The following is a 14,251-nucleotide window of genomic DNA, read 5'->3' as shown; positions in this document are numbered from 1 at the left end:
GTCATGTGGGTGCTGGGAATTGAACCCGGGTCCTTTGGAAGAGCAGACGGTGCTCTTAACCACTGAGCCATCTCTCCAGCCACCTTGTTTCGTTTTTTTTTTTGTTGTTGTTGTTGTTTTTGTTTCGTTTTGTTTTTCCATGCCAAAACATTACTGTTGGTTGGGAAATTTTAAGTCAGAAGGGCAAAGTTTTCTTAGGAACACACCTGCTCTTCATTTCAAAAGGAAAATGTAATTTGTCTTCATAATGTCTTGCTATTTAAATGTAAGATTCTCAGAATTATGTCACAGTAAGCTGTGATCTTAAGTTTAGCATGTAATTTAGCTAAGCAAAGTCCTATAAAAGATGTTTGCTTATCATGTCTCTGCTGTCTCTTACCACGTCCATACCACACGGACAGGTTCCTCCCTGTCCCACCCCATCCACCTAGCAATGTCTCTCTTGGCACTCCTTTCTTGAGCTTATTATCAATATCAGGCATGATGTGCTTTGTGGTATTGGGGTCACTGGCTTTGTTTAGGTGATATGCTTATGCTATATTAAACTTAAAGCTGTGGAAGTAAGGACATGGTCAGCTGTGTGAGTGTTACCTGCAGGTATGCAGCTTGCTCTTCTAGAGGCTGCATTACTAACCTAGGGCTCCTGCTCTCTCCTGGTGGACAGGTGCTGCTTTCCTGCTCACATGTATTCCACAAGGTAAGTAATCCCACCCCAGGCCTGGCCTCCTTCCCTCACCCATTTAAAGAGCCATGTGTTGATCCATGAGCCTCATGTAGTTAGAAACGTGGCTTTATGGTACACTGCAGCTCATCCTGTTGTGAAAATCATGAGTTTGTGTGACAGCACCACAGGTTTTTGTGTTACTGCCGCCCATCAGAGCTGCCAATAGCTTCCTTCCTGCCGGCATTTGTATGGCAGTCTTACACATTTTGCCTTTACACCACTTGACTTTCAGAGGTTTCTGAAGTCTCTGCATGTATGTTCTTGTGGAAAATCACTTTTTAACAGGTTTCATGAGGAAGATGTTAACATCTGATGAAACTGCACTTCATGATCCAAATTAGACTGAGTCTCAATTATGAGAAGAACACTGTAATTACATTAGAAGTAAAAGTGTTGTTTATAAGTAATTACTTGTAAAGTTTTAAGTGAAATCCTTTTCTTCAGGCATGCCTTCAGGCTTTTGAAAAGTTCACAAATAAAAAAACCTGTCCCCTCTGTAGAAAGAACCAGTATCAAACCAGAGTGATACATGATGGGGCCCGCCTGTTCAGAGTAAAGTGTGCCACCAGGTAAGAGGGGCCTCAGCGCCATGCAGAGGGAAGACAGATGCTCGCAGCCCAGGCTGTGATTACTAACCCAAAGGGTGACCAGAATAGCCCAGGCTAGGAGGAATACTGAAATACTTTTTTTCTGATACAAAGAGGTTTATTAGAGACAGAGAGAGACAGTGGGAGAGCATAGGAAAGGGGGAATGGGTGGAGGTCCCAGTAAAGAAAGTTAGAGGGGGGCTGTCCATGGGAGCACAAGAAGGGGGAGCGGGCAGGTTACATCCCTTGCCCCTGATGCAGGTGATGACATAGGACATTGTCAGGACCCCAAAGGCCCCTGAGGGAAGGCCAGTTGAATTGCCTGCACACCAACATAACAGTCCTCCCTTTTTGTTTACTTAAAAATTGCAAATTTAGCCAGTTCTGATGAAACCTGATAGGCTAAGGTCAGATGGAAGGGGAGAAGGACCTCCCCTATCAGTGGACTTGGAGAGGGGCATGGGAGGAGATGAGGGAGGGAAAAGGGTGGGATTGAGAGGGAATGAGAAAGGGGGCTACAGCTGGAATACAAAGTGAATAAATTGTAATTAATATAAAAAGTAAAAATTAAATTTAAAAAATAGCAAATTTAGAAAAGGGTAGAGAAAGAGAGAAAAAAAGCAAGAGAATAAAAATGTCCAGGTTACATGGTGAGAAGGGGAAGCCTCTGCCCTGGAAAGTGCACGGGAGAAGGTGAGGTTTGCTGACCATGCCCAGCAGCAGGCAGAGACCTAGCATACCAGCATTTTGTTGAAAAGAAATGGATAACGCGTCAAAGAGATCAACCGGTCTTTGGCTGCTCCTGGCTGACATTGGGACATTGATTTGGGAGCGAAGGCTGGAATATTGGTGAAGCCCCAAGAGCAGTTTGTCTTATTTGCAGTTCAGGATCTGTGAGATCATCTGTGGCTAGGTAAGAAAATGCAGGTCTAGCCTGATGCAGTCTGTGAGGTTAGACTGGAGCACCTCTAGGGAGTTGTTTGGCACTATTGTTGGTGTAGGAAATGCTTGGGCCTGGCAGGACACTGGCAACTGGAGTTCATTTGACCAGAGAGGTAAATTCAGATGGATTTCCTGTAGCTTACAAGAATCCTTTTTAAGTTTACAAAGGGAGACAAACTTCAGACATGTTAGTATTTTTGACATGTTAGCATTATCATTGTAATCTGTGGTGAGATACATACTGTAGAAAAAGGCAGACATACATTTTTGTGTCATAGACTAGCCAAAGCTTAGAAAATAACATTGGGTTAAAATCATGAACATTCGGGCTGGAGAGATGGCTCAGAGGTTAAGAGCACTGACTCTTCTTCCAGAGGTCCTGAGTTCAATTCCCAGCACCCACATGGTGGTTCACAACCATCTGTAATGAGATTTGGTTCCTTCTTCTGGCCTGCAGGCAGAACACTGTATACATAATAAATAAATAAATCTTTAAAAAAAAATCATGAACATTCTTTGAGGTGAGCTCAGGGAAGGCAGAATCCTTCCTGAATGAAGTAAAGGGGGCAAAAGTTCATTTGATCTTGATTTTTAGTATGATTATACACCATGAAAGAGAGGCTCATTCCCTCTATTCAGAAGACTGGATGTATATAAATCTAACATAATGAGGAACAACTTTTAAGTTTATACTTAAAAGACAAACCAAAGGAAATTTAAAATCTTGAGCTTGGCACAATGCATATATAGATTGTATAGTGGGATGTTTTTATCAGTTAGATTAATAAATTCCAGTGATTAATGTCAAAGCTCTAAACAGTCTTAATACAACAGTAACATAGCAGAAGGAAGAAATCTAAAGCATTTTTATCTTTTTCTATTTTAGATACCTTAAATCATCTTTTTAGACCCTCCAACATTTATAACTTGCATTTACCAACCTTGAAACATCTTTTTAGAGCCTCAGACATTTTCTTAGGTCCTCATAACTTAAACTTCTGTATCTTTAGGCCATCTATCCAATTATTTACCATGAGAAATGGGTGAAATTGTTGTGAGCAGTCACCATCCTTTAGCTAAAGGAAGGGTAAAAGTTATATCTGAGACCTATTTATATTTTAACATGAAGTCTGTGGGTAGGGCAAACCTGTTTGCCTCTCTAAATAAGAGGCCTAGTAGTTGGTAGTTTTAACTAGTAATGAATTGACTAAAACTGGCACAGCTGTGCAGCAGTGGTGCAATTTTTAACTTTTATTAATTACACTTTATTCATTTTGTACCCCCCATAAGCCCTCCCTCCTCCCCTCCCGGTCCCACCCTCCCCCCTTTCTGCATGCATGCCCCTCTCCAAGTCCACTGATAGGGGAGGTCCTCCTCTCCATTTAAAAACCCTCTGTGCACCTGAGGTGGTGCCTGAGGCAGTGCCACTCCACTGGGTGGGGCCAAGGTGGAGTGAGCGGTGGAGCACAGAGGCAGTCCCAGTTTGTGTTACCAGGAGAGAAAGAAAATCTGTTGTGAGAGTGGCAGGCAGAAGGGATTCTAGTATGCCCAGACAGACACTGCCAGAAGAGCCCACCAAGTCTCAGCACCAATATAATAATATATAAATTATATACTGTGCAAAGGTCTGATACAAAGAGGTTTATTAGAGACAGAGAGAAATGGGGGGGGGGAAGAAGAGAGAGGGGCCGAGGGAGAACAAGAAAGAGTCAGAGAGGCCATTATGGAGAGATAGCCCAGTGGTTAAGAGCACCAAATGTTCTTCTAGAAGACCCAGGTTCAAGTCCCAGCACATACATGATGTGGCTTATAACTATCTGTAACTCTGTTTCCAGGGAATTGGATGCCCTCTGTGATCTCCATGGGCACCAGGCACACAAGTGGTATAGAGATACATGCAAGCAAGACATTCGTATTCATAATAAAATAGTTTTAATTTTAAAAAGAAAGCTATTAGGTGGTCATTATTTCTGTATCTATGTTTTAGAATCCAAGCCTATTGGAGAGGATACATCGTTAGAAAGTGGTACAAAAATCTGAGAAAAATAATCCCTCCTACGGATGCCAATTTAAGAAGAAAGTTCTTTGAGGAAAAGGTGGGTGTGTATCACTAGCTCTCCATACACACATGGTCTGTGTGAGTGAGCATTCCAGACTAGTAAAGCTGCAGGTCATGCAACTGCAGCATACTTCGTTGTTAGAGCTGTTTGCTCAAGTCAGTGGCCTCTAAGCTCACTGCATGAAATTCTGACATTCAAGTCAGCTTTGGTTTGACCATTGTGTTGCTATTTGTTTAAGTCAGGTACCATCTTCTGGTAAAATAAGACAAACTTGAGTTTTACAACTCTAAAAGGCCCCAGTTATACCTGTAGCAGTCAGTGAAAATGGAGATGGCACTGACATCTTCCAGTCACTGGCTGGGCCTTGTGAGATCATCACATTAGAGAAATAGACAGCTCCTGTCTGTGCTTGTTTAACATCACTCTCAATTTTTTATGGTTACTTGGTGGGGTTGGGGTGGGAGTACCCATTGAACAGTTTACTATGTCTCCAATTGTACAAAAAGGACTAGCAGGTGTTAGAAGTAGCCAGCCCTGAATGGGGAACCTTTCTTATGCCTGCTTTAGCATGGCAGGTCTAGCTACCATGAGTAGGTGCTTTGGGATGCTTTTCCTTATGTGGGATATGGATGTCACTGCTGGCTTGGGAATTAAAGAAATTATTTAAAAAACACACACACACACATAGTAGGCACTGGAAATTTTATATTTGTTGCAAACAATATCTTTTCCAACTTAATTTTCATTATTTTTAGGTTTGTTAATATTCTGTGTTTATTTATGGTAACACTGGGATTCCAACATGCCAGCCTCAGTTCACTAAGATAAACTCCTCAGACTGGCATGGTGGTGCATGTCTATAGTCCCAACACTTAGGAAACTGAGGTAGAAAGATTGCTTGAGTGTGGAATGTTAGGGCAGCCTGGACACCATAGCAAGACCCTATCTCAAGAAAGAAAAGCATCAACTTTTCATAGTCACACTATGCTGTCATCATTTCCTATAAAAGTATCATTGGCACGTTTAGCTTAGCTCTTTGTTCTTCCCATTTAGGATGTGAATGAAAACAGACAGCCTTTCAAGAAAAAGATGGTTACTCAATTACTAACTAATTTTCTAATGTTGCCTTCTTTAGTCACAAGACTGAGGGACCATAACCTCTCACTTCCTGGTCCCATAAGAGACTCATTTATCTCAGAGAAGAAATGGAGTGTCTGTGACCTTGTTTGCTCTTGCAAAATTTTAAGCAAGATTTGATAACTGTTTACCTTCTGTATATGGATATATGTTCATGTGTACATGTTATAATTTTGGAAAGTCTAGGCTATACTTTGCTATCACAAAAAGCAGTCATGACAATCAGATGGTCCTCACTGCACTAATATTGATCTGTGATATTGTGATACAGCAGATTAACTCACATGACCTGAGAAAATGTGAAAGACCCAATGTTGGCAGTTGTTTTCAGAGCCTAAGGATGTTACGGAAGTTCATGAGGCTGTAGTGTCAAGCAAAGGAAGCTCCATCATAAGGCCCAGCCCTGATGGCTCTGCTCCAGGGCCATCTCAAAATGTTTTTCAGACACTGAAAACATTTGTTGTAGCTTCAGTTGCTACAAATTAGCCCCACTGTCATTTTTCTTAGAGCTTTTAAGAGTCTCCAGATAATTCCCTCCATGTAAGAAAACACATTTTTCAGTTTTTATAAGAATGATAAGCCATGAAATGATAAGCAATGAAGGCAGATATCTCTGCTCACCACAACCTTCCATCCTGCAGGGAAGGCTTACGAATCCTTGCAGGTCCTCAAGGGCCCCTCTGGCTTTATGAGTCCATTATACCATCAACACCACTTCTCTGAGGAGAACAGCACATTGGCACTTGTATCCTCTGTGCTCTGAGGTTCTTGACTAACAACCAAGAACAAACTCTTCATTATCCATAGGAAGAAAACAGATTGAAAGTGAAAAGATGGAAGTAAGTGTACTAAGTAGAAGCTGGGAACAAGCACAAGTAGCTGTGCTGATAGCCGAAAGGGCTGGAGAGGTAGGTTAGCTGTTAAAATGCTGCCCCAGCATAAACACCTGATGCTCAACACCCAGATAAAAGCAGCATACACCTGTAATCCTAGGTGGGTAAGGGAGGATCCTGGGGGCCCAATGGCCAACCAGCCTAGTAAGAGAGAGACTGCTACAGAAAAACCAAGAGAACAATTATGGAAGATACCATACATCCCTCTCTGGCATATACTCGAACCTGCATGCCCATACCCGCCTGAACACATACACTCATAAAAAACAGACTTCAATCTGAAATTAGACGAGATAAATAAGGTTATTACAACTTTATAAAGGGAAAAACATCATCAAGAATGTGCAGTGACTGTAGTATATACACCCTGGACATTAGTACACCCTGCTCTGTAAATCATATGCTTCTGGATATTAAGGGTCAGAAAGGTCTAGATACAGTAATAGGAGAGATAGTTAGCCTCACTTTAACCCAACAGATACTATAGACCAAAAACTCAACAGAGAAACTGGATTGTTAAACTGCACCATAACTCAAATTGACATGTAGGAATTATTCTATCCAACACCTGTGGAACACAGATTCTTCTCAGGAGACTATGGGAACTTTCTCCAAAGTAGATTACATTTTAGGTCTTAATGCAAGAGTCAATAAATACGAAGAAATCAAAATAATGCATCAGATCCCAGTGGCATGAAACAAAAAACTAGTATCAAAAAGTTTAGAAACTGTCCAAATGTACAGAGATCAAGCAAATATGCTCCTAAATGATGGTGAAGACACTGGGAGGGGAATTATAAAGCTCCTACAGGAGAATGAAAAGGAAAGCAGCTTATCAGAATCTTGGCTCTGCAGCAAAGGCAGTGCTGTAGGGGACTAAAAGCAATGATCCTCAAATAAAATAGAAAAGTGTTACTAAACCCCTGCTTGAAGCCAGTATTGCTCTTATTTTTTAACATTAAAAAAAAATAAGGATACAACAAAAAAAAATTGCAGACCAATTCCTAATAAACTGCTAGGCCAACTGAATTCTATAACACACTAAAAAGGTCATGACCATTGTGTTACAGTTTGTGCTAGTTATGGTTACTCTTGCTGTAATGAAACACTGTGACCAAAGCATGGGGAGGAAAGGGTTTATATGGCTATGGTTTGTTAATCATCAAAGGAAAGTCAGGGCAAGAACATAGGACAGGAACTGATGCAGAGGCCAAGGAGGGGTGTTGCTCACTGCCTTGCTCCGCATGGCTTGCTCCATCTGCTTCTGATATAATCCAAGACCACCAGCCCAGAAATGGCACCATCCACAATGGGCTGGCATCTCCCATATCAATCACTAGTTAAGAAAATGCCCTACAGGTTTACCTACATTCTGATCTTATAGAAACATTTTCTCAATTGAGGCTTCCTCCTCTCCAATGACTCTAGCTTTTGTCAACTTGACATAAAACTAGCCAGCATAGTTGCCGAATGCTATGGGAAAACACCAATGAAAATGAAAGAGAAATTTGTTTTGGCTCCCAGTTTCAGAGGTTATTTTGGTTCAAAGTGCCTGAAGTAAGAAAGTTTATCATAGTAAGAAAGGAAGAACAGCTGGGCATGGTGACACACACCTTAATCCCAGGCAGAGGCAGGTGGACCTCTGTAAAGTCAAGGCCAGCCTGTTCTACAGAATGAGTTCCAGGACAACCTAGGCTACACGGAGAAGCCTTGTCTCAAAAAAAAAAAAAAAAAAAAAAAAGAAAAAGTGACCAAATGAACTGCACAGACGATTCCCAATATAAATTCCAAAGACTAATAAACATTTTTAAAAGCCACCATTCTCAGCCAAAATTAGGGAACTGCAAATCAAAACTGTACTGATAGTCCCATCCATCTCACCCTGTTCATAATAGCTAGTATCAAGAAGACAACCACAGCATGCTAGTAAGAATTGGGAAAAGAGGAACTCTTACTGTTGATGCTGGGAATATTTACTGGTGTACCCATTATGAAAGTCAGCATGGAAGTTCCTCAAATAAATAAATAGAAGTTGAACCATCATGCACTCTAGCTGTGCCACTCTTGGGTACATACCTAAGTATCCTAAATCTGAGAACAGACATAGCTGCATGGCCATGTTGGCTGCACCACTGTTTCCGACAGACGAGGTAAGGAACCATCAGCTGGATGAAGAAAGAAATAGGAAATATAGTTGACATACACAATGTAATTTTACATTTTACATTGTGGCAAAAAAAACAAAATTATGAGGATTATTCAGTCTGCATGCACCTTAAAAAGTAATCCATTAAAATATCATTTAGTATAGGACTATAATAAAGTTCAGGGTTGTCTGGTAGTCACTTTACAGATCCCACCAATTTTGCAAGCTCATCTAAAGATGGACTTCTAAGCTGTCGGCATCCTGTCTCCAAGATTCTCCAGGTCAGCAGGTAGTACTGGGTCACACATGGATTGATTTTGATTTCACTAAAAGTAAGAGGAAATTTCTTCAGTGACTGTTCTGATTTTAATAAGATAATTTTAAAATATTCCTGCTAGGCTGAGAAGATGGTTCTATGGATACAAGAGCTTGCTGTACAACTGCGAAGGCTTGAATTCAAATTCCCAGAACCAATGTAAAAGCCAGTGACTAGCAGGTCTGACACCCAAGGGCATCCTCTAACCATTACATAATTCACACACATAAACAAGTATTCCCACAGAAATTAGAAAAGGGGAAATGCAGCAACAAGAGGATAATTCATAGAAAAGGTGATAAGGGATTAAAGCATAATAAGAAATCAAATACAACTGTAGTAAACTTACCTTTTATGTAACAAACTCTTGGATTGCATTGCTATAAGACACTTAAAATAGAAATGCTCAAAGTCAATTCATATTTTTTTAAAAAATGAGAGCAGAAATGGTAGCCTACAACTGGAAGCTAATATAAAAGGATCTTCAGTTCAGAAGCCAGCCTAAGCCTATGTAGCAGAACCTTGCCTTAGAAAAAAATAAAAAGGTCAAATGAGGCTGGGAGATTGTTCAGTAGATACAGTGCTTGATGCCAGCCAGGCCTGAAGACCCAAATACAGATCCCCAGAAGGTAGTCTTTCACCCCTGTGTTCCAGCTCCAAGAAACAGAAATTAAAGGATGAGTTTGAGACCATAAAGAGACTGTCAGAGACAGACAGACAGGAGAAAGAACAAAGCTGGTAATGAAACTATCATCTGATATGAAAAGTAATTTAAAAGTAAACACCAGAAGGTCAAGTATCACCACAGTTAAAACACTGAGAAGGATGGCCTCCACATACATAGAAATGTAAAAGGCTCATATATACAGTCCACTGCATTAAAGAACAAAAGGTAGTGGAAATTAGTCTCCACAAAAATGGGAAGAAATTTAAACTGTTAAATAACAGAAACTCACATGAGCATTTTAATTTCACTAAAAAGATAACCAAATGTAACAGCCATTTCTAGTCCTGACGATGGAGTTTGTTACAATACAGGCTGTTTATTGGGACCAGGGATGCAACTCATTTGTTAGGCTGCTTGTTTAGCATGCAGACAGCGCTGAGTTCAATTTTCAACACCACGTCAAACAGGTATGACTGTGTATGCCTATAATCCTAGCACTTAAGTAGGCAAGAAGATTCAATTTTCAAGGATATCCTCACCTACATCCTTGGAAGTTCGAGTCCTGCCTGGGATACACAAGACCCAGTCTTTATTTATTTATTTATTTATTTATTCATTTATTTATTTATTTATTTATTTATTTATTTATTTATTATTTATTTATTTTTGAGAAGCCCAGTTTAATGTTTATTTAACATGTGTCTGCAGACACTTGTGCAACAGTGAGCACTTCTGAAACTCCCAGTATTGTTTCATAGTGCAGAGACAGGAAAGTTAGCAGTGTATTTAACGTGACCAGTGACTTTGGATGGAGCCCTCCAGCCTGCACGCACTCTCAGGGAGGGCTGAGGACCAGCAGTAAGCAGCAGGTATGGGAGGCTCCACCTAGATAGGACCACAGCTTTCAGAGAGGTCCAACAGCCCATATTCCCAGGAAGGCAACAAGAGACTGTGCCAGGACCTGCCCAGGGGTGTGGGCCCCAGTTGCCACAAACACTGAACTTGAAGACCCTGTCTTTAAAACAAAACAAAAACCCTCTCAAACCATGACAATGTAATCTTAGATAACTCAGCACCAGAGCACTCTGGCCGGTCTCTGCCTAGTAGTAGTGTAAGGAGAAAAGTATAGCACGTGTATATTGCAAATGCTATTGTACAATGATAAAATGCATAAAAATCACATAAAATTACCCAAACCAGACCACTTAGGTGTTCAAATTCAAAGTCAATATGTGGTAACTATCTGCTATACGACCACAATAATCAGACGTAAATGCAGGAAACTGTCCCTTCATAGTGTTCACACCTTAAGCTTGATGTAGTCAAACCACAGAAGGACTTCAAATAAAGTTAAAGTCTTAAATAAAGTGATTAATTTTATGGTGGATTTATAAACGTCTATTTCTCCAGATGGGTTTAATGTGACTTTTAGCAGAAACAAACAAACAAACAAACAAACAAACATAAGCTGCCTATACATCTCAGACTGTACAAGTCACCCTAGTGCCTCATCTAGCAGGATAGGGAGAGCCCTCATATGTTTTAAAAGGCAGGCCTTTTGAATACAAAACATATTTGGTAGCTAGTGTCCCCATTAAGTAATGGACAACTGGTGAACAACAGAAAGCTACACGTATCAGCAAATAAAATCATCTAAACTGAGAACTTTAGCTCATTCACATGCAGAGGGCAAGAGAACATTACTTCATACCATAATCCACCAGAGCTATTTGGTTATCAGTATCTAAAAAGTGAATGAAACTAGAATCAAAGACTACTTCCTGGCCACCACACCTTGTTAGGTGGAAGACATGAACTAATGGATGAGGCAGTGCATCTTTGGGTGCCTCCCAAGACCAGCAGCAAGGAAACCTGATGGAGAACACTGGGCAGCAACTTTTCCAGGGCACAGCAAAGCAGCCATCTTTATTTCTAATAAAACTATAAGAAATAAAGTTTAGTGAGAGAATATTAGCTGACAGAAATATAAGTGTTTAGGAGTGCCAACCATTTTTCTTGTGCTTTTTTTTAAAGTTTTCATCACAGAATTGTTACTAATATTTCACAGTGGGAATAGGACAACTGAGTACCAAGTATCACAGAAAGTTAGTGCTGTGGTCCAGCAGTGCATGTGGAAGGCTTGCGCAGCCTGTGCCACTGCATGCCGCCCTGCTAAGTTCAGTCTGGTTTTATAATAATAGAAACTTTTATTTTTTAACAAGAAAAATTGTTTCAGTAAAAAAAAAAAAAAAGTAAGTTTGATGTTTCCCATTTAGAAGAGCTGTTAAAAAGTGCACGTGCAGGTTTGAGTGCAAGTGGTGTGTTCGTGTGTAAGTACAGAATGGGCGGGTGGCCGTGTGTGGGTGGCACTGGGTTGCACGGTCTCCACGGTCTTTCCTTGAGACGGAGTCTCACTGAAGCAGAGGCTCGCTGGTTCCACTGGACTGAGTGATCAGCAAGGCCTAGGAATCTGTCTGGTGGGGTTCCAAGCATAGGCATCCACGCCAGCGTTTTACTCTGGTGATTAACTCAGTCCCTCATGCTGGAGCTCCAAGGGCTCTTTACCCCCTGAGCCATCCTCCAGCCCCAAAATGTTTTAACATAAAGGGTGTAAATAAAGATACTTTAAGAATTAGACATTAGTATATGTAAAATAAAAATGGAACTGCTGGCCCTGTCTCCTCACTATGAGAGAGACTTCTTTTTTCATCAACTGAAGTTAGCCCAACAAGGACTCAATAAGAGTCCCTTACTCCCCTTCCCTCTTTTCCCTCTCAAGCTGATTAACCAGTCACAGCAGATTATGATGTCTAGCTCCCACCTATGGGAAGAGAAGTAGTCACTTCCTGTGTGTCTATTTCTGTGTTAACGAATCACTTCCTGACCTGGTTGGAGTTCCAGGGCACCCTTTTTCACAAAAGAAATTGCCTTTCTAAATTTATTTTCACTTTCTTTATGTTAACCCAAGTTTATTCTGGTCCCATAATTACATTCAACCTTACTTTATACTTCTAAAAGTTTTTTTTTTTTAACTCACTCTACAGCTTGAACCCATGAAGCTCTTCAAAAACAAAAATGCTTACTAAAAGTCTAGTTTGAAGTGAACCAGTGTGCCTCGAGATTTCATAGTAGTAACTACATTAAGAACAAATTCCACAGTCACAATGAACAATGGCTTTAGCATTTGGGTGAGAGACTAGCTTTGTGATACAGTTAGCAGCATTCCAGAAATACCTAGTTATTCTAGGGAGCTAGGAGGCCCTGTGTTTTTTCACATGCTGGCGGCCCATCTTAACTGCACAACACTTCAGATCAGTAATTGAAGTTTTGAGATCAGATTGAAGGTCTGAGTTAGAAACTAGAGATTTTAGTAAATAGACCATAGTGAATAACAATATGGAGGTGGCAAACAATTCTTTTAATCTGGAAATTACCACATATTTAAGATATAGCTCTCTTTTAACCATTAACAAAGAGTAATACAAATTCACTTGTACATTTTAGTCAAAGAAAAATTACAAGTTACTAGGAGAAATAACTCTGGCTCATTGTTATCCAAGATGGGTAAACACTGCTTCCATGAGTCAGTAGCCACTGAGACCTGTGCCTCAGTGGAAACCACAATTAGAGACTTTTTTAAAAACACCATTTATTTTGGTATCGTATAATAGCAATTAAAAACAAAAGACTTGCAGCACCAGGAGAATGACTGCTGGGTTACAGCGTTGCTTTACAAAGCTGACCTCATCAGATGCACAGAGGTAAAGCATCTGTTCTGCTGGGGAACCAGCGGCCTAGATCCAACAGAAAGTCCCGCCAGAGAGAGAGAAGTCTAATGAATAGAAAAGAAAGGGGTAATAATCCACTTGGGAGCTTTGTCCTTGAATGCTTCATGTGCTAAGAGGAATTTTTTTTTTTTTAAGTACTCTGAATCAGGTTAGCTCGGGTTGTTCTCATTTTATAATTTATCTTGCTTATACACAAACTATGGTTCTGCATTTCCTCCTTCTCTTCCTGGGAGAGTTAATGAAGCCCTTTTCTTTGTTTTTGTTTTGTTTTGTTTTGTTTTGTTTTTTATCCATCTAAATTCTATAAGCAAAATGTTGCCATATACAAAGAAGTTCTCTTATGGTGGCCTGGCTTTAAAGTATCATTGGCATGCTGCTAGCAAAACAGAAGCATGGCAAAGTGGTGTTGTGTGACAAGGCAGGCTCTTTCAAGCATACTGAACTTTTGTGGGAAGAACTACAAAGGTCAGGTGTTGCGTTTTGTACTGTTGAGTGTCAGGATTAAAATTTAGTGACAGAGTGTTGGACCTGTCTGGCTGATACAGTAGTCCTGGTACACTTACTTGCTTGGGAACTCAGATCAAAGGGCCTGGAAAGGTCGGGAAAGCTGATGTGCTAATTCCCCAGCAGTGTGTACAGAAAGCCTAGTGTGGCCCAAAGTGCAGTGGCCACTCCTTAGATGCCTTTGATCCTTATCTGGAAACTCTGCTAGCATCTGTCATATAATTGAGGCATGGTCTTTTATTGCTGCAATTAAAAGTTTCCAAATGCACTATGTTATCTCTGCCCCAGCTAAAGTCCAGACTATTGTTTGAAAGGTGAGGCTAACGATCTGTCAGACGGTGGACCTGAGGGCCCAGCTCTCATACACCCCCAAACTGTGACTTCTCTAGCTTTTTCATTTCCATCTCACCAAACAGCATAATGGTCCTGAAGTTTGTTCATTCCTTTGCCTTCCTTTATCACATAGAGATGGCAAACATTCTGTTGC

At 40.6% G+C, this 14,251-nt stretch overlaps 1 protein-coding gene across 3 annotated transcripts in view; it reads left to right on the top strand.

The window, feature by feature from the left end:
• Rnf32 (ring finger protein 32) overlaps nucleotides 1-14,251 on the top strand; it is a 33,717-nt gene that overhangs the window by 8,894 nt on the left and 10,572 nt on the right. For all 3 annotated transcript variants that reach the window (XR_008720763.1, XM_055612944.1, XM_055612945.1), the window contains exons 5-7: nucleotides 665-697; nucleotides 1,169-1,293; nucleotides 4,241-4,349. Coding sequence is in view for 2 of the 3 variants with exons in the window: in XM_055612944.1 (XP_055468919.1) it covers nucleotides 665-697; nucleotides 1,169-1,293; nucleotides 4,241-4,349 (267 nt within the window). In the remaining variant the exon portion in view is untranslated. The remainder of the gene's footprint in view (nucleotides 1-664; nucleotides 698-1,168; nucleotides 1,294-4,240; nucleotides 4,350-14,251) is intronic.

Source organism: Psammomys obesus, unplaced genomic scaffold (assembly GCF_907164565.1).
Source record: "Psammomys obesus unplaced genomic scaffold, mPsaObe1.curated_primary_1811, whole genome shotgun sequence".
NCBI lineage: Eukaryota > Metazoa > Chordata > Mammalia > Rodentia > Muridae > Psammomys > Psammomys obesus.
The sequence above is the reverse complement of the archived record's forward strand: the minus strand, read 5'-3'. Positions and strand labels throughout refer to the sequence as shown.